The sequence below is a fragment of the Setaria italica genome, chromosome II (genome assembly GCF_000263155.2).
Source record: "Setaria italica strain Yugu1 chromosome II, Setaria_italica_v2.0, whole genome shotgun sequence".
Classification (NCBI taxonomy): Eukaryota; Viridiplantae; Streptophyta; class Magnoliopsida; order Poales; family Poaceae; genus Setaria; species Setaria italica.
Window position 1 is genome coordinate 27,798,119 of NC_028451.1, and position 19,701 is coordinate 27,817,819.

At 46.5% G+C, this 19,701-nt stretch overlaps 1 protein-coding gene and 1 non-coding gene across 2 annotated transcripts; both read right to left on the reverse strand.

Moving 5' to 3' along the window:
• Positions 1 to 3,678: 3,678 nt before the first annotated feature.
• TRNAK-CUU lies at positions 3,679 to 3,751 on the reverse strand. The gene has a single exon. It is a non-coding gene; the product is annotated as a tRNA-Lys (tRNA).
• A 198-nt stretch (positions 3,752 to 3,949) lies between these two features.
• Positions 3,950 to 8,167, reverse strand: LOC101773723 (protein SAWADEE HOMEODOMAIN HOMOLOG 2). The gene is made up of 9 exons (XM_004956580.2): positions 8,008 to 8,167; positions 6,325 to 6,410; positions 6,051 to 6,096; positions 5,771 to 5,975; positions 5,603 to 5,672; positions 5,074 to 5,125; positions 4,660 to 4,803; positions 4,398 to 4,517; positions 3,950 to 4,268 (listed from the first exon to the last, which is right to left on the reverse strand). The coding sequence occupies exons 1-9, from the start codon at positions 8,044 to 8,046 to the stop codon at positions 4,221 to 4,223; spliced, it is 810 nt and encodes a 269-aa protein (XP_004956637.1). The 5' UTR covers positions 8,047 to 8,167; the 3' UTR covers positions 3,950 to 4,220.
• Positions 8,168 to 19,701: the final 11,534 nt, after the last annotated feature.

Consider the following 19,701-nt stretch of genomic DNA (forward strand, 5'->3'; position numbering starts at 1 on the left):
ATACTCGCAGCTGGGTTAGCTTTTCTTTACCGCGTTTTCATCTTAGGAAAAGTCAAAAATAAATGCATATCACGTATGATCACACAAACATGTATATAGTTAAAAACATACTGTGCGTTTAGAGTTCACAGACCGAAACATAATACAGGCGATGACGCTCATATACACACACGTACACTTAACTCTATAAATATACACACACGCAACACTACCATTACGAGCACCTCTGAAAAATTAAGCCGGTAGATCCTAGAGATTAACAAACTCACCACTAATATCTCGTTATAGACATCGCCTACCACTAAAAGAGTTCGCATATTGTTATAAAAATATCTTGCCATGTACGAAAACTAAAAATAAGTTATATCATATTCTAAACCAATAAAATATCATGTGTAATATCAAAACTAGAGCAGTTTGGTATAGAAGCTTATAGAGGTGGTTTGCAAGGTTATACGTGCAGTACTATCTTTATAATTTTTGACTTAACAAATTAATTATTATAGATAATGCACAACATAAATGAAAAAGGGTAACTTCATATAAATCATATTATTTTCTCAATATTTAAGGGATGTAGCTAAAATCACCCATACGAACATAACGAAATAAGTAGTTGCATTCTTGCTTTAAGCTTAAGCATGTTTTTATGAAAACTCTATTTCAACACCTTGAAATATTAATGACGATTGAACATCTTTTTATGTTAAAAATACTTCTTTTCATCCACATTAATTGTGATGTTAAGTTTTCATAAAAAGAGCAAGTTTGTTGGTAACTTAAAATGCAAGTCTCTATAATTTCTGGTGCAAATCCTATCATCACCAATAAGAGATTCCACACTATTCATGGTGCTATATTTAAAAAAATTTCTATTTTCCTAAGAAATAAATATAATGTGTTATGTGTAATTGAAGTGGAAAAAACATCCAAAGAACACTATTTGGTTAGTAGGTAAATGTTAAATTTAGCACCCATACGTAAATATACTGCAAATCCAGACCCATTTTCTAGTGCTTAACTGAGATCTCACATGTACATTGAATGCTAAAACCTCCAACAAAAACTTGTGAAACAAGAAATAAAATGCAAATAAACCAAAGATACCCGTTATCTTTCACAGCTTTGGTGGTGGGTTACCTTTGCAAAGCAGGTTGGTAAAGCCAACGCTCCCTGAGGTACCAACAAACAGGCCATGTTCCGGTGTACGCCATGACAGTACCACAGCCAAAACAACGCCTCTACCGCCACCACCATGAGTCCATTACCGTGTGTGTTAAGGCTAAGCAAAGACCGGGTAGTAGTGGTAGTACTAGTACGTCTACTACGTACCAGCTGTGCGACCCGGTGGTGAGTGATAATTGTTTAGCTAGCTAGATCAGGTCCTTGCGAAACGCGGCGGTCCGTTGCCAGCTGTCTCGTGCGCCGAGTCCACCACCACGCATGATTGATGCCTACCCGGCAGCTAATTGTGCTTCTCAAAATTTTGCGAGAATGGACCTGGGAAAGTGAGCTAATCTAGTTTGCAAGCTCCTGCAAAAGAGAAAAAAAAAATGGCAGATTGATTGATGGGCAAATCTAGGGCATGTTCAGTTAGACTTATAAGCCGGCTGAAAAACTGAAACGACTGATTTGTTGTGAGAGAAAAATACTATTTGGTGGCTGATAAGCCGACTGATAAACTGAAGCGAACAGGCTGCCAGCTCTTGTCCCCAACGAACAACTAGGAGCTGCAGCTGCTACATGATAGTAGTCCCTACTCCCTAATCATGATGGTATAGTAAGCAATTGTTATTCACCCGTTTCTCTTATCTCTCTATCTCTGTTAATGTTATTCACCAGTTTGTCCCTGCTTCTGTCCTAACACAATGTATGTACTTCAAAAGGATTATAACATTTTTTTCTTGCGAAAAGAATTGTAATATTTCGGAACTACTTGGACCATTTCGAGAAGTTCATCTGAAACAATTGTTGTTAATTACGTGCCCTTTCAAGTGTGTATACAAGCTCGGCAGCTGAGTTCCAAACATTCATGCATGGACTTGTGCGCAGAGATCGGAGCGGTTGACTGGATAGATGCTCGCGGAGGAGCGAGGCCGGTGAAGGCAAAGCAGGAGGATGTTTAGAGGCTGCTTGGTTGCCAGCCACATGTTGCCACAGTTACAGTGCTCCGTGCCACAGCACAGTCAACAACATTTGCAGCTGCTAGCTGTGGCGCGCCACACAGCGGCGTGGTAGCATGTGGCTGGGAAGCAAGCAGGCCTGCGCACATCACCAGCTCGATCACATGCCCGACTCTCAAGTAGGTCAGACCGGGATGCAGTATCATATTCTGCATGTGTGATTGGGCCGGAATGTCCCTCCCTCCCTCTGGCATTATATTGAAAAAGAAAACTGCCAGTAGGAAGAAGAAAAAAATAGAACGCTAAACAATCAGTAGACGCCCGGAGATCAAATTAGCAGGAGACAAATTGGTGATTGGGAGAGGCGCCGTCGCTTTCATAGGTGAGTAGGGTCGATGCCAGAGTGCCAGACGCAGACAGTGGGCTTGCAGCAGATTACTAATTAGATAGATAGGTGTGGATGCCATATACTATTTGGTTTCAAATTGTAGATCGTTTTGATTTTTCTAAGTATATAAATATTATTATGCATCTAGATATACACTACATAGTGCATAGCAACTGAAAAAATTAAAACAACTTAGGGTGTATCATATTATAATATGCATGTACTACTCATGTGTGTGTTGGGTTATTAAGCAAAGGGAAAGCGAAGGAAAAATCATCCAGTCGGTCCAGGCAATCCATCATCCATCATCCATCATCCATCCAGCACCGAGTGAGGTGGGTCCAGGCCCACGTGTCGGTAACGGCAGGGAGGGGCTGGCAGCTTCTTCCGATCCGGTTGCTTGGCGCTGACCTCACCCGGTCTCGTGCCAGCAGACTCAGCGCGGCAAGAGGCGACCGGCGGCGGCGGCGGGTCGTGTATTTTGTTTTGGAGAGGATGAGAGCACGTACAGCGGCTGCGTGGCTGTCCAACCCCATCTGGATATCAGATCAACGTCAGCAATGGGGTGCCTGTAAACAGAAGGCGACGAATGCGACCTGTCACACGCACCACGCGTTAAGGCACTCACTCATTTTGGGATACTCTTCCTTCTGGAACCACGCCGTAATCTTGGCAGGAACAAGCAAGATGAGCGACCGCGTGCGTGCGCTGGGGCCTCAAATTGTGGCCAATTGATCCAACAACTAACGGACGTGCGCGGGCATAGCTCCAGCAGCCTCTTTGCCTTCCACGGCTCAATGCCACACTGCTTGATTAGTTGCTTGATACGTTGGTTCAATTACAAAATGTTCCTGTTAGTCATGCTTACTTGTCTGCCATAGTGCCATCATTGGACAGGAACAGAAGAGAGTAAGAACGAGAGCCGTGGAATTAGGAATCTGGGCCTGTTTGCCTCCCCGCGATCAAACACAAGACCACGACAGCAACGGAACCCCTGTCAGGAGAGAATTGCAAAAAGGCACGACCTGAGAGCTGCGCAGGATGGAAATGCTACTGTACTACTGTGGTATAGTATCACTACTTCAGTATACACTATGACAAAGAGGCGTAACAAAATAACAAAAAAAATAAATAAAAATAAAGTGCATACAAAAAGAAACATCTAAACGCCCACCGTGGGGCTCGAACCCACGACCACAAGGTTAAGAGCCTTGCGCTCTACCGACTGAGCTAGACGGGCTTGTTGGTGGTATCTGGTGTTTCCTTTCTATATTCAAATCCACCTAGTAGAGCTAGACTGCCCAATAGCACTCTCCGAAAACAAAACAAAGTGTCACCTCAACAGCCATTGTCAAAACTTCGGATTGACAGAACGAGGAAAGTGCAGAAACAAGGTAAAATTGTTGGGGGCATTAACCGCATTTTGGATAGCAACAAGTGCTCAAAAGCCATGCTCTCCCCTCCTTTGCACCAAAACAAGTTTACAAAATTTGGCTGCCAATGGCCATTACAGCAGCCCTGTGCCAACTGCCAAAGAGGGTGGAATGCAAATGCATCCTTGCTACCCGCTGTTACTATACACATGATTAAGGGCGCAGCGCCAACAGAGTTCATACCCTAACTTCAACTAGGTTTCGCGTTCCGGTCAGTTCCAGATAGAAGTGCTCCTTATAGTAAGGTGTGCATCAGAGATAACAGGAGGCTAGCGTTCAGAAGTACTTTGGACGCCGGGACAGTCTTTTCAGGCTCACCCTCTCCTGCCATCAGCCAAAGAGAAATTTGTCAATGTCAAGCCATATTAGTACTTTTAAAGCAAGAACAATAAAAGCAATCTGTGGTTAGATGATCGACGATTGGCTCAGGCATGGTTGGTTGGTTAAAAATACCTGGCTTCGATCATGATCGTATTCAACAAGGAATACACATCTGCACCCCCTAATATCATGCTGCTTCCGCTGAACTTCAAGAACATGAGCGTCGAAATGCAATGCCTCATCGTTTCCCTCCTGAGGTTCAAATCACAACAAAGAAAGGAAGGCTTAAGGGGACAAAAATAAAAGGAGGCCAAAGATAATTGCTTTAAAAGAGTAGAAAGTTCCAACCGTATCACGCATGATGTAAAGGTACCACTGTACTAATATGGCTTACCCTGAAGCAGAGGACAAGGTCTCCTTCGACAATGGATTTGCACTGGGAGGCCTCCACAGGAATGGAACGCTGGCGGATGCACTTCTTCACATTCACCCACTCATCCTCATCAGCCCCAAAACCCTCGAATCTCACCCGGACTTCCTACAACAACAGCACATAAATATTGAGTTACAAAAAAGATGAAACAGAACTTGAATATGCAAACGACAAAGGAAACAGAAATAACAAATGCAGCCTTCAAGAAAACTATAGTAGAGAAGAAACATCCCAAAAACTGAAAGCAGTCACTTTGACAATGAAATGACAAAACAGAGCAAATAATAGATACTTCACTAACCAGCTAGTCTTAAATAAAAGGTTGGGCTGAAAAGGTAAAATATGCATATGTAATAAGAGATTGGTTAATCTTACTACTTCACCCGCCCTGTTCCTCCTGTGTGCCAAGAAAATGGCAATGTCATACCTGCATAGCACAAAAATAGCATGTGATGACATTGAAAATGGCTGCCAAACACTTGAAATGCCAATCTCACGGGGTATGGTACCGTACTACCAAACATCATGCATGCATAAGATCGTAATCTGCCAGCTAGCAATGTTAAGACATCTAGGTCAACCACTGACAACATCATCTAGGATCATAGTTTAAGGCAATATCACTAGCTTTACCAGGATAGTGCAAAATAAACTCTGAAGATTAAAGCCTTGCAGGCTCGATATGAACTAGTACATCCAATAATGAGATCACTTATATTATTTGTCATTGTATTCACCAAGGTCATGCTGAACAGCAGATGTCCAAGTACTGTCACAGTAAACCACGTATGACAGAGGCCAACAAATGAGGCCAAGAATACATGAATGGAACCCATTGCAAGTAAATGCAAGAAACAGGAAAAGGAAACAATAACAGAATAGTTGCAAGTGAAAGGATATCTACCATGCAGAATCCTTTGCAGACTTCGCCTCAAACTCCAGCTCTTCAAGTTCGGGAATTTTATCTCTAGTTTCTGAAAAGATGGCAGGTCATACAAAATTTCACAACAGTGCATCAACCAAGCACCAAACATTAGGTTTCCAGTTTCAACAGATTTATGTTTGAAAATACCTAACGGAAAAACAGCAGAAACCTCATCCTCGTTGTTTGAAATACTAGTATCAAGAGGGAAAGGCTTTTCTTCAGAAGCTGCAGACTTTTTCTCAGAAACTGATACATTTACTTCTGAGGCTGCAGTCTTTTCTTGGGAAACAGTGGGCACACAAGTAGGTTTAGTGGCTGATACTGGAAACTTTTTAAGGAACCATCCTTGAACCTGTTGAAAGAGATGTCAATATGTCATGCTAGTGCACAGTTTGTAAAATATGGGAGCATATTAAAATATCATCACCTGTGTAGCCTGTAACGCTTTACTACCAGCTCGACCAGCAGAACGACTGCATATAAGAGCAGAAAATGTAATCACTTATCAGAAGTGTCACTCTAAAACTACTGTATGCAGGTTTAAGTTTCACAACATCCTGTATCAATACTGTCAAGTAAAAAACTACCAAGAGAACAGTAGAAGATATTCCAATCATGCTATATGCTTTATGTGAAAGTGAAACGGTTATGATTCAAACTAAAGAGGCAGTCGGAACACACTGTAACAATGTGAGACTTACTTAAATTCTTCTGCAAGCTTCTGGCAGAACTTGTCATCCAAGACTTGCTCTTTTATGTCGGCAACCAATTTCTCCATCTTTGCAATCTGTACCAGGAAGTACTTTTAAGCTATCATGGAAAATGCAGGAAAGTACATCTAACAAACCTAGCATGATAGATTCTCCAAAATGAATTGAAATACACCACCAACACCATATTAATATAGTGTACTGAGGGATGCAGAGCGGATCCATAATTCTGTGAAGCACAAAAGTAGGTGGACTTAAATGGATAGGCAATTTATGATGTTTGACCCTACATTGTGTCAATGACCTAAAAAACTCACAGTCCTCAGCATATATTACTTCTAAATTACATTGCATTGTAAGTCTACAATGTTCCATCAAAGTGTATTTTCCTCAAAAGCTTGGGATCATAGGATGGGAAATACTGCGTAGTAAGATTGGAATCATTAGCACAATATTCCCTCCACCCCAAATTACTATTCGTTTTGGCTTTTCTACATACATGACTTTTGCTATGTATCTAGACATAGTATAAATCTAGGTGCACATCAAAAGCTATGTATCTAGAAAAGCCAAAACGAATAGTAATTTGGGACAGAGGGAGTAGATTGCCTTGGGTGCAATAATCCTGTATGACCTTAGGACACAATTTCCACTCTCCATCATCAAACGCCAGCACGAATAAGACTAGGGGATAAATTTTGGCAATTTGACTATCAACATGTATGATTTTACAAGTATTAACTGAATGCGCCAATTCAATAGTCAAACGATTATTTTTATCCTGTTTCACGAATTGGCTGGCTAAAACAACATTTTGCCCCTGCCATTGGGGCATCACTTTAGGCTTGACTCAAAAGCCAAACCTTATTAATACTAGGCCATTAAGCAAAGTATTACAAATCCCCACGGTTACAGCCTACCACAGCTGGCACCAAAGAATCCATTTTGGCATTCACTATTGCCTTGGCCCATCTTACAACTAAATGTATCAATGCAATAATCAAACAATCCCTTTTTGTCCTGTAGCACGAATTGATTACCTAAACCACCATTTGCAATTGACCCCAACTATTGGGGCATCGACAGATCGACCCTTGCCTGATGAACAAAACCCTAGTAGTATACCCACTAACCAAAATATCAGAAATTTGTACTGGTACAGCCTTCCGCAGGTATTCACACAGGACGATTCGCAATGCAATCAAGAACCAGCTCTTGCATGCACAGGTAAGCATCAACCCTGCACATAATCATCGGACTGCTCGCCCACAAACCCCCAAAAGGTGCGATCGTGGGCAAGTAAAGACACGAGCGACAGGGAATCCCGACAAAGTTCGCCCTCCAAAGAAGAGAACCCTCGCATTGCCCAAGAAGCTGGCCAATGGGACCCAAAACGGGAGGTGCCAAGAACAGCCCCCAAGATAAACCCACCCAAAACCCCCCCAATGGAGCACCGCGCAGCTACCCAAACCAATCCCGCGCGCAAGGAACACCGACCATCCTTCATCCGGTTGATCCGTGATATGATTCCTGGCTCCCCCAGCACCAAGAACCCAACCCGCACCGGGCAGGGAGGACGCGATGAACAGTACGAACCCCCACCATGGCGGCGGTGCGGGGAGGAGGAGGAGGAGAAAGGGAGAGGGAATGGCCCTCGGGGGCCGGTGGACCCACCTCGGAGGGAGAGAAGCGGACGGAGGACCGCCGCTCCATGGCTCGCCGACGCGGCGGGGAGGCCGAGGCCGCCGCGAAGCGAGGAACAGAGGTTTGGGGGAGGTGGGAGAGTAGGCAGAGACAGAGAAGAGGGGAGGGGGGCTCCGAAATTCCCAGCCTCTCCCAAGTCCCAACCAAAAAGGGCCGCAGCGCATTTAATTCCGACGGGTACGCTCGCGGGTACCGGGGAGCGACGGTAACAAAAGGATTAGGAAAATGCGAGCCGGGGGCAAGAGAAGATCAGAAGAGCAGTGCAGCGGAACTGCGGAAGCTTGGAAGTGGCTGCGTGGGCCCACCGAATAATGCTGGGCCTCGGAGGCCGCTGGTGGGACAGGTGGGCCCGTCAGGGAGGGACCTTTGTTCGCAAATGTTAACGAAGGGATTGAAACTTTCCAAGCATAGAAAGTCAAGAATTTGAAAAGAAATAACACCTTCGATCGAAGGTTTTTCTCCCACACATTAGGGCATGTACAATAGGGTAGATGGCTGCCGTCTAGAAATCCATGCCATGTCACAATCAGATAACTAAATAGACAATGTGTATAATAACTTGTCTATTTGGTGGTCTGCAAACTATTTTATTTTACATAAATATATAAATCATGGCCGATCAAGTATGTATTTGATTTTATGTGCCATCATGTTGTTGCATATTGTAAAATTTCACTAGGACAATTATCCAATTAAGCACAGGGCAATATCCAATTCGAGACAACATGAATTTAACTCTAACATGCTACTTGATAATTTTGGATTGGAGAGGTAAGTGCATAGAAAAACTACTGAACAAGTTTCAGAATTTTGGAATTTACCATTATTTTTCTAGGTATTACGGGAGAGCTTGAATTAATAGGCACAACCGCGCAAGTATGATTGAGTTAATTAACAAGCTTCTTCACTGTTCATCTCTTCCTTCTCACATCGCATGGAAATAAAAGGCTTGCCAACTAGAGAACATGGCCTGCGATGAGCAAGGCGGAAATAGCAAAACGAGGAGCTCGCCCTCCAAGCAGAACGCCGGGACCTTGAGCGAGGAGGTCGGCGGAGCCACGAGCGCACGGGTCTGCTCCCGCCTCCCGGCTCCGGGCCCTATTCTCGCTAGTCTGCTATTCATGCACAATGTCTTCGTCGGTAGGCATAGGAGCATGAGCATGTGACAAGGTGAGCATGGAAAACAAACTCGAGGTCACATTCGTCGGTAGGCACAGTAGAAACTCCTATGCCTTATATCACCTTGACCTTGTCACATTGCCTACAAGCATAGGAGCATGAGTCTTTTTTCCGTGGGATGAGAGGAGCTCGAGGTCCGCCGTGCAGGTGCGCACCGGCGTTGACGAGGGCTCCTATCTATCTTGTAGAAGATAGATAAGAGATGAAACTTCCAGCCCAACACCGGTCCATCCTCCCCTTCATCTTCTTCCCCGGCGAGCCCCCACCCCCGCCGCCTCCTCCACCACCCCGGCCGGCGGCCGCTGCGCTGCCCGCCGCTACCCCCTCGACCACGCCCTTCCTAACCCGAGGCTTGTCATTGCGCCCGCCACCCGCCGCCGGCCACCGACCATCCTGCCCTACCCGGCCGGCGGCGCTCCCGCGCCGCCTCGCCCTCCGCCGCCGGCCGTACCGCCACCGCCGCCGGGCCTACCGCCGTCCCCGACCTTCTCCTCTAAGGCTGGCGACCATTGACGCACCGCCCCCGCCCACATCCCGCCCCTCCGGCAAGCTTCCTCCCTTGTCCTTGGATCCTAGCGGCGGCGCACGTGCGAGATGAGAGAGAGGCGGGAAGGTGACGGGAGGAAGATCATGTGGTCGAGAACAGCTGCACGAATCTTAAAGACTGGAAGTTTAAGGGCCTACCCATCTTCCGGAAGATGGATAGGACTTTCGGGTGTTGACCTGCCACGGCCCGGTATCCCTATATATATATCTCTTCTGGTCACACTGGCCCAATAGATGGCCAAGAACGGCCCGACAAACTGAAAAGAGCTGGCTGTTTGCTTTTTTTTTTCACCCGCACGCTGGTGCTGTTGCCGCAAACATGTGAGTGCAATGCTACGGCACGTGCAACGTGACATTTTTTTTCAATCACAGTACGTGCACATACGCTCACATACATGCACGCACACTCGCTCATTCAAAAATACGCTTGCAACCCCTATGAGCATCTCCGAAAAATTGAGCCAACAAATTCTCAAAATTGACGAAGTCACCACTAGTGTCTTGCTATCGACGGGCACGTTGCCTACCACTAAAAAATAGCGTTGGTTAAATCCTGGTATAAACTTAGAAAAATGCGATGGTTAAATCCTAGTATAAACCACAGTGCCGGCGGCGCGGGGAGGGGGGGGGGCAAACGACGACAACGGTCAGGAAGGACGGAGTGGAGTGGTGGAAGAGAAGCAACGACTGCGTTCGATCGCCGCTAACTACTAGTAGCAGCGAATGCGCGCCTCGTCTTTATGGCCTGTTCGGTTGCCAGTCATAATTTGCCATGCCTAACATTAGGTACAAATCATGATGTGGCAAGCCACATTCTCCGAAAAAATGGAGTGCTTGGTTGGTAACTAAATTGTGGCAAAATTAGTGTGGATGTTGTTTGGATTGCTACCACAAATGTTTGGAAAAAAAATTATGGCATATGTTTGGTTGCTAGCCCTATATTGGTAAAAACATTTCAAAATCATTTATTTTTAATATGTAACTTAACATGGTGACATGTACTTGTTCTAGTAAAAATATTGTTGGATTTAGGGACCGGCAGTCCATCAGGGGTTACCCAAGTAGTTGATTTGTAGGCAAAGGAGATCATAAGACTAAGAATTCAAAAGTAATCACGAGGGCACGAGGATTTAGACTTGTTCGGACCTCTAGAGAGTAATACCCTACGTCATGTATTTTGGTGGATTGTATTGCGAGTATGAGATCACGTGAAGGGTTGAGGTACCCTCAGGGGTGTCCCTGGCCGCCTTATATTGGCTGACAACCTAGGGTTACAAGTCGGTTTAGATATGAACTATTCGGTTGTTATAAAGAAATTTATCTGAGTCGGTTTACAACAAGTATCCCATAATATCCGGGCTCGATCGATTCGCCCGGCCTCCTGTCTTGCGCTTCACGTATCTTCATGCCTTGGCCCACATGGCATGGTCGGGTGGGCCCACCTGTCAGGGCCGACCAGTATCCTGGTCGGTGGGGACCCGTAAGTACCCATGTCCCTCAAGCCCTCGAGCGATATGAAGTCGAACAGGAACTTGACGGGTGCGCAACGAAACTTATAATGTACTCGGCTGAAGGTGCATTGTCGTCATGGTGATGGAGAGGTTGCGTATTGCTCAAAAAAGAAGAAAATTTGAGCGGATGCATAGCCATATGCATAGAGCGTAGGCAAGCGCTGAGCTGACGGATGCCGGACATCCAATAAGGTCGAAGCGAAAGACATAGAGGGTGTCGCAAGATGCACTCCATATGGAGTAACCCCCGAGCATTAAAGCGATTAGAATAATCGGTCCAATAGTCAAAGAACATTACGTATCATGCCATTGTTTCTATCATCAAACACCTAGTGCCCGAGCGCATGCGCAAGGGCTGGCGGGGCCGTAGAGGCACACCGACCTGAGAAAGGCGTCCAGCCCCCGAGCGCGAGGACTGGTGGAGTGTAACACCTCGTGTTAATGACACCCTAAAGATACCAATGAGAAGTGGTAATGATGTTTGAAGCAAAAAGAAAGAAATTGACTCAAAGTCAAATTTGAGCCGAATTTGACCAAAATTTGCAATTTGGAATTTAAATTCGGAAAAATTTAGCAAAAATATGAAGTTGAGACTTGAGAATGTTTATAACTCAAAAGAATGAAGTTGGAGACTAATCCTATTCTTAAACCCCTCAAAATTGCAATTGAAAAAGAAGGATAATGGGGTTACAGTTCCCTGTCCGAAAACAGGAACTTTAGGAAAAACAATACAAGTATCCAACTTGGAAATTGATTTCTGCTTAATTTTCCAAGTAAGTGGACAAAGACAACTGAACAGTAGTGAAGTATGATCTTTGGACATGTTTAGTAGGATGATGTTGATTAGAGAAAGTGGAAAGAACAAATTCAAAATGAAATTCAAAATCAGCATCCCAGCAGTTTCGGCCTAGTTACTGAAACTGCATTTTTCTTGTTTGAAAACAGCAGCAAGTGGCTATGTTTGGAGCAAGATTCAAAGAAAAGTAGTGCAAGAGGTATATGAGTTTATGTGCAAAATGAAATCCCTGTTAGTTGTAGAGCATGAATGGTTAGTGGTTGCACTATTTGGAGCAAGATTTAGCTACTCAAATTAAGTCTAAAGAAGGGCAAATGACCCTGAATAAGGGCCTGTCGAACTGAAACAGGAGGTTCATAACATTTTAGTTGCCCGAGATGGAAGCTTAAAAATTTCAACTTTGGGAGGTTTATCTCGAGTAAGAGCCAATATATAAATTGAAGTACTTGAGTTTATCTACAACTTTGCTTAAGGGGCTCTTGGACCGTACGATGCAAAATCAACTGTGGTGAAGGTCTGAATTTTCGGACCGAAAGAAAGAGGAGAGAAGCGAGCAGAACAGCAGGGCAGAGACATGTCGCTGCCGGCAACGTCACCCGTCATCCAGCTCGGCGCCTTGGGCCACCTCCTCACCACGCCAGCCTACGACTAGGCCACGGTGTTGCCCATGCGCACGGTGAAACTTCGCATATTTACTCCTCCCGCCGTCGCTTCTATCCATTCACCGCACTGCTTTTACCGCCGCAAGCTGAGCTCCTGCCGCCGAGCAAAATTCCACCGCTTCACCGCCTCTCGCGCCGATTCCTTTCACCCACTTCCCCACCAACACCTTCCTGACCACCGTGCCTACTCGTTGTCCAACTTGCCCGCCGGCGAGCTCTTAGCCGCCGCCGTTTCCGTCCGCCACCGCTAACCTCCCTGCTCACGGTGAGCTCTTCCTTGTCGCCACTTTCCTTCCTTGTGGTAAGCCGTGAGTAAGCTCATAGGTCACTAGGAAGCTGTAGAGGTAGTTAAAGGGCCGAGTGGTGCCGTTGCCGTGCTTGGCCACGGCCGGCTGTCGGTCAAGCCGCCCGCTGCCGTGGAGAGGCTAGCTTCGGCCGTCTCCCGGGGAGCCGCCGCCGCCCACGGGTGCATTGTGGCTTGGGGATGCCTCCCCAGCCCAACCCCGTCGCCGGTGGAGCGCCGGTCGTCAAGCCGTGCCGCCCCCTACCGCGCTCTGTTTTGGCGCGAGGAAGGAGAAGGAGCTGGCTCCGGGAGCCCGCGCGTCAGTAGGAGAAGAGGAAAAAGGGTAGAAGGGCCAGCCGGTGAAGGGGAAGGCCGTGGGCCGGTCTAGCAGGCCCAGGTGCCAGGGCGGAGGAGGGTAAAGAAGGTAGGCCAGTGGGCTGGCTGGAAAAATAGGAAAAGGAGGGGAGGTAGCGTTGGCCCAGCAGGCCCAGCAGTGAGAGGAGTAGGCCGGCGGGTAAGGGAGAGAGAGAAAGAAGGTGGACCAGAGCTGCGGGCCCAGCGTGAGTGAGAGAGGGTAGAGAGGAGGCGAGTGAGACAAGTTGGGCCGGGGGTTTAGGGATAAATTTAGGTTTTTCTTTTATTAGATTAATAGATTAAATTCGATTTTCACCATTTAAATCATAAGAATTTCTAGGAGTGTCCAAAATTAGTGAAACCAATTTTATTAGGATTGTTTTATTTTCCTTTATGCATTAAAATTATTGTACCTTAGGAAAAATAATAAAATTTAGGTATTTGTTTAATGCCTTTTCATTAAGGTGTTTAAATAAATACTTAACCTTTATTAAATGCATAAAATTTGGAATAATGTTTTCATATTCACAAAATATTATTAACCCATAGGAGTTAGGTTTTGAGATTAGAAAATATTTATAATATTTTCTAAAAAATAAAAGAAAAGGTCTAAGGTAGGATTTGTGAAGGAAATAAAAATGTGGGTTAATCTTTTCGGGTTTTTTGTGTGTTGGCTTGCAACTTTATCATGATAAATTGTGTAGTCACTTGTTGGCTTGCAACTTTATCATGAAGGAAAGTTGTATAGTCTTGTATTCAAAAAGTTGCATCACTAACCCATGCATGTACTATATCGTAGACACCGAAGTACCAGAAGGGGAATTCTTGGATTTATCAGAAGGACCTTCGGAATTTGAGGAGATCGTTGAATTGATCCCCTGTGAAGCCAGTCCGTCGGACAACGCTAACATTTTTACAAATCAAGGCAAACCCCAGTGCATCTATACCTATCTACTTTGGAGTTATTATTTCATGTGTCCAATTATTGGTTAATTTCTATATGAATGCATTAAGTCTAGGAATTGATTGAAACCTATTCTTGTGCATGATCCTGCCTTATTTTAAGGACATATTTGCCACTTGTTCAATAATTAGTAATTAACCCATGCTTAGAAATTCTTAGATACTTTAAGTAACTTGGTTACCGAACCTTAAGGTAAATTATTGGGTCATACATACTAGGTATGGAAAGTTAGCTTGGAATTTTTGAAAAGCCAACAAAAGCTAGAGATGTTAGTTCTGTCTGCTAGGTTAATTTGGTTAAAGCCCGATCGTTGTCTTAACCTTTGATCAAGTGAATATCACCTGGTTGCTTACTGGGTATGGGACCAGTAAAGCCCGGTAGGTTAGTAGACTCTCTGATCGGGAATATTTCGTACCCGTGCTTGACGTGCTGGAGAATGGTAGGGGCGTAGCCTAAAACTCACATGGAGATGGGCTAGACGTGGGGTCATGTGGGGGTGCATCCTTAGGTTCGGGTAGTCTTATTCCCAATCTTTGGGTACGCTAATCGAAAGGTCGTTACGTACAACCTGGACAGTTGTACGTAGCTGGTGGTCAAGGTGCTCTCCTGCAGGATGTAATTGATCCGGATCGCCACAATTCTCGGTTATGAATGCACTTGATCACTGTTAAGCATCGTAGTTTAATATCATGTATGCAATGTCTTTCCGAAATTAATATGTTGTATGACTTAATTTCCTACGGTTTGCAAAAGTATTTCTTTTTCGCCATCTAGACTGGTTAGGTAACAACTCCAATTGAATTAAAAGACAAAGTTAAGGTTTCACTTTTAGTAAGCTCTTTGGCAAAATGTGAGTCAGCTAGTACACTAAACAGCTATGATGCAGTTCCAGAAAAGCTATTATATTGGTTAGTCGGGTTAGTCTTGCTGAGTACCCCGTACTCAGGGTTATCCCTCGTTGCTATTTCAGAGCCACAACAGGAGTCCGCCGAGGAAGAAGCCCCGAAGAACTAGGGTATTTTTACGAGTCTCGTAATACCCTAGAAATAAACCTTAGATGCATATCTTTCACCTGGACTGGGTTATGTTTTAAACTCTTAGAACCGCTCTAACCTGCACCATTAAGTTTGTTTCAAACTATGGTCTGTAATAATTCGTACCCCGGTATGTATGTAAAAATGTAATATTTGTTGATGCTTTCCCATCGTGGAAGAGACCCTGGTGTATGGCTATGAGACACGTCGTGGATCCTTCGAGGAGTCCTAGGGACACTCAACGGACTACCGGACTTATGCTGTTTTAAGTGTGTTTCGGATAATTGTTGTTCCGACAACAATTAGGCGTATTTAAACCAGTTTAAGTTGGGCAGTTCTGCCACATGGAGCCACTGAAATAGGCGCTCAGCCCCTAAGCACAAGGACTAGTGGAGCTACGGAGGCATGCCGACCTAAAATAGGCGCCCAGCCCCTGAGCACGAGGACTAGCAAAGCCACGGAGGCACACCGACCTGAAATAGGCACTCAGCCTCTGAACACAAGGACTGGCGGGGCCATCGAGGTACGCCGTGTAAGTTAATGGAAAATCCGCGGATTCCGTCCGTGACAGGCAGCGTAACGGCCATTCCACGGATCCCATCGCTAGGGTTGCGCCATCAAATCCTTCAAAAAGCTCAAGGGGCGCGGTTCCATTTTCACTTCTAGTGCCTTCTCTTCCAAGCGCTACTGCCACCAACTCCCTCGCTGCCACGCCTGAGCGCCCTAGGTCACACCGCCGTTCCCCCAAAACGCATCTGCTGCCCAAGCGCCCGGATTTAGGCCTGCCACCTCTACGTCGCCGCATGTGAACAAAGAGCCTCACCCATATTAGATCCACGTTGTGGGGACAAGAGACCGAGGAAATGGCGACCAAACAAGCGCTGGATCCATCCACCTATTGGATCCAAGTCGTGGGGACTAGAAGATACAAGCACTCATCGATCGCGGCCTGCTCGCCCCCAAGGATTTCCTAGAGTGGAAGGCGATGGCGGGCGAAGAGTTCCTCTCTGAGGACAAGACGAAGACCGTCATCTTCGCGGCGTTCTTCAAGCGCGGATTCAGGATTCCAACGGGGGACTTCTTTCGTGGTCTGCTGAACTACTACAAGATTGAGTTGGTACATCTAAATCCCAACTCTATTCTTGACATTGTAGTGTTCATCCACCTCTGCGAGGCCTACCTCGGAATCCTCCCCATTTCAATCTCTAGAGGTATCTGTACCAACTGAAGATAGTGTCGACGAAGGACAAGAGGCAAAGAATCATCGGTGGCTGCGGGTTTTCGCTTCGACCCAAGAGGGTCCAAGCGTACTTCGACCTCAAATTAAAGGAATCCAACAAGGGGCACAAGGAGTGGTTCGTAGTAGCGAACCAGAAGCTCGAGCTCCCGTCCCGCACTGGATATGCTCATGTGACACTTCCTAAGTGGTCGAACTAGCTGACCTCGGAGGAGATAGTTTAGGTGAACCAATTGCTAGAGGGGATCGCCGATCTGAAGAGGCGTGGGCTCACAGCTGGGGCTGTGAGCATCAACTTCTGTCGGAGGCTGACGCAGCCTATCAAGGACAAGATCACCTAGGGTACGAATACTTGGGGCCTCAGGACCCGACCCGGGAGGTACAACGCAAGTTGAACCGGGAGTAGGTGGCTGCCCAGGTGGTCGAGTTCTTTGGCGATCGCATTAGGAACAAGAAGTGCCCCAAAGCCTTCTCCCTCGTGAGGCCTGCCGACCCGATAATGATGTCTCTTTAACCTTCTTGGCATTGTTCCTTGTGCTTTGGTATTCTTGCATCTTACAGGTAAGATCTCTCATGATAGAACTGGGAGTTTGAGTTTTGGTGCACGACACCACTGCTTGAAGGGGGTGAATAGCAGCGCCCCAAGTTGCGGTCGACCACAGAGGCTGACCAGCCACCTCCCGCGCTTGACTGGGAGTCAGACTCCTTCTTCGACAACTCGGAGGAGGACGTGTCAAACCAGGAGAGTGCGTTGGAGGTCGGAGACGTGCCCCAGGCTGGACGGTGGACACGCCAAACCGTCCGCAATGTGGCGAAATCCAAGGCGTCGGCGGTGGAGAAGCCAGTGGCTGAGAAGAAACGGAAGAAGAAGGCGGCCAAGAAGCTGCAAGTTCTGGCTACTCCACCCACGTCTGTCGTGAGGCCTCATCCGGGGCAATGTGCGGTGACTTCGAGTCACCCAGCCTCACCGCAAAGAAGAAGAAGAAGATGGAGCTCCTTGAGACCACCGCGGCCAACGTAGAGAGGCTCAAGGAGCGCATGATGTCAGACATCCGTGGCGGGAAGCAGAAGGAGCCATCCTTGCCACCACAAGCGCCTCTTCGCCTCGAGTTTTGAGTGAAGACGAGCGCAATGTAAGCGATGTTTGTCTTATCTTTGTCGTCATTATTTTACTTGAAAACTTCCTGACCCCATCTCTGTACTGCACCGACTGAGTAGGGTGTCGGTTGCAGAGGACGAGTTGAACCTACAGGCCGCAGGACTCGGCTCCTGAGCAGAGAGTCGCTAGGAAACTGGCGCTGGTTCTTGGGGGGAGGTTGGCATGATGCCAGCGCTGGAGCCCGAGCACCAAGTCAGCAGGACACAGGCAACGAAACCTGACCTGAGGGTCAGACTTCAGTTTTGGCCATGGCGGACGCGTGCACGACATCTGACCCAGCCGTGATCGCCGACGTCCTGGTGGGCAGTGCAAGCGGACCCCCGCCAAGTTCTCCACCGTGCCAAGATGACCCTGAGAGCATCCCTACCTCCTCCACGCCCGGTGCCACGGAGGTCAATGTCGACGTGCAGATGGAGGAGGTCCTCGAGCTAGCACTGACCGATACGGAGGTGGCGGGCTATGATGCCAATGATGATGTTCAGAAGAGAGACCTGCCAGACACCCTCAACTTCTTCGGCACCGGTCTTAAGGAGGACATTCGTGCTAACAAAAGGGATCTTGCTACTCTGAAGCAAGTTTTTTCCACATTTGCGGATGTGCTATATGTAAGTACACTGTCCTGAGTTGGCAAAAGTATTCGTTCTCATTTTAAGAATTATAGCTGAGTGAAGTGACTTGAGCGCATAACCTGGCCCAGCGGGTGCACAAGAGATCGGACGCCACTTGTAATGCCGAGGCATATCGCCTCAAGGCCGAGCGCTTGGAGGCTGAGCTCCAAAAGACCAGGGAAGACGCCGCCGACCAGCTCAGGAAGGCCAAGGAAGGAGCTGCCGACCAGCTCAAGAAAGCCAAGGCGGACGCCGCCGACCAGCTCCGTCGTAAAGAGCATGAGCTCGAGCAGCAGAAGAAGGTCACCAAAGAGGTCCAGGGTGACCTCAACGCCATGCTGGAAGGTCTAGTTTTGTTGATGATGGTCATGAGGCGACTGAAGGAGATGCTGACTTGTCCGTTGTGTTGGTTGTATTGAATTGCTTTGGAGAGGGTCCCTGCCTTGCCTTATATAGTCGGGGTTAAGATTACACATCGGTTGATCACAAGAATATTAGTTCGATACAACTAGAGGAGTCATACTCTTATTACAACAAGTACTTTCCTAATCCTCGACTAGTTCTTGCCTTTCCATGTAGACTATGTTGCTCTGCGCCATGGTCTTCATGTTAGATGCATCTTGGTGTACAGCCTCATATTTGGGACTGTCCAAATCTTTTGGTAAGTCCATAGATGTATGTAGGGATGAAAGCGGTTGGGAACGGTCGGGAAAACCCTAAACACTTTTGTTTTCATATTTTAATTCAGGAACGAAATCGGAAGAGCTCAGTCGGGAAATCAAAATCAGTTATACAAGATGTTGGGAACGAAATCGGAAGAGCTCGGTCGGGAAATCGAAATTGGTTATACAGGATGTTGGGAACGAAATAATTCAATCGGGAATAAGTTGATCACGGTTGGGAATTGATAATTAAAATCGGGAACACCACCACACTTAACCACTTCAAGCGTTCAACTCCGCAAAGGATACAACTATACATAGGGGGCGTTTTCTTCCACTGACTTATTTTTAGCACGTGTCACATCGAATGTTTAGATACTAATTAGGAGTATTAAACGTAGACTATTTACAAAACCCATTACATAAGACAAATCTAAATGGCGAGACGAATCTATTAAGCCTAATTAAGCCTAATTAATCGGCGGTCGGCTGAGCGTCCCGTATGTCACTCAATCTGTTAAAGCCCCAACAGGGGTGGCTACCGTGATCCCCTGGTTGGAAAGTACTACCCTCATACCTATTATGGGATGGCGGCAGGCGTAGTCCTCGATTGAATTCTAAACTTGATTGCTGCGATCCCACTGTCTTCTGGAATGAAGCTCTCCCTGC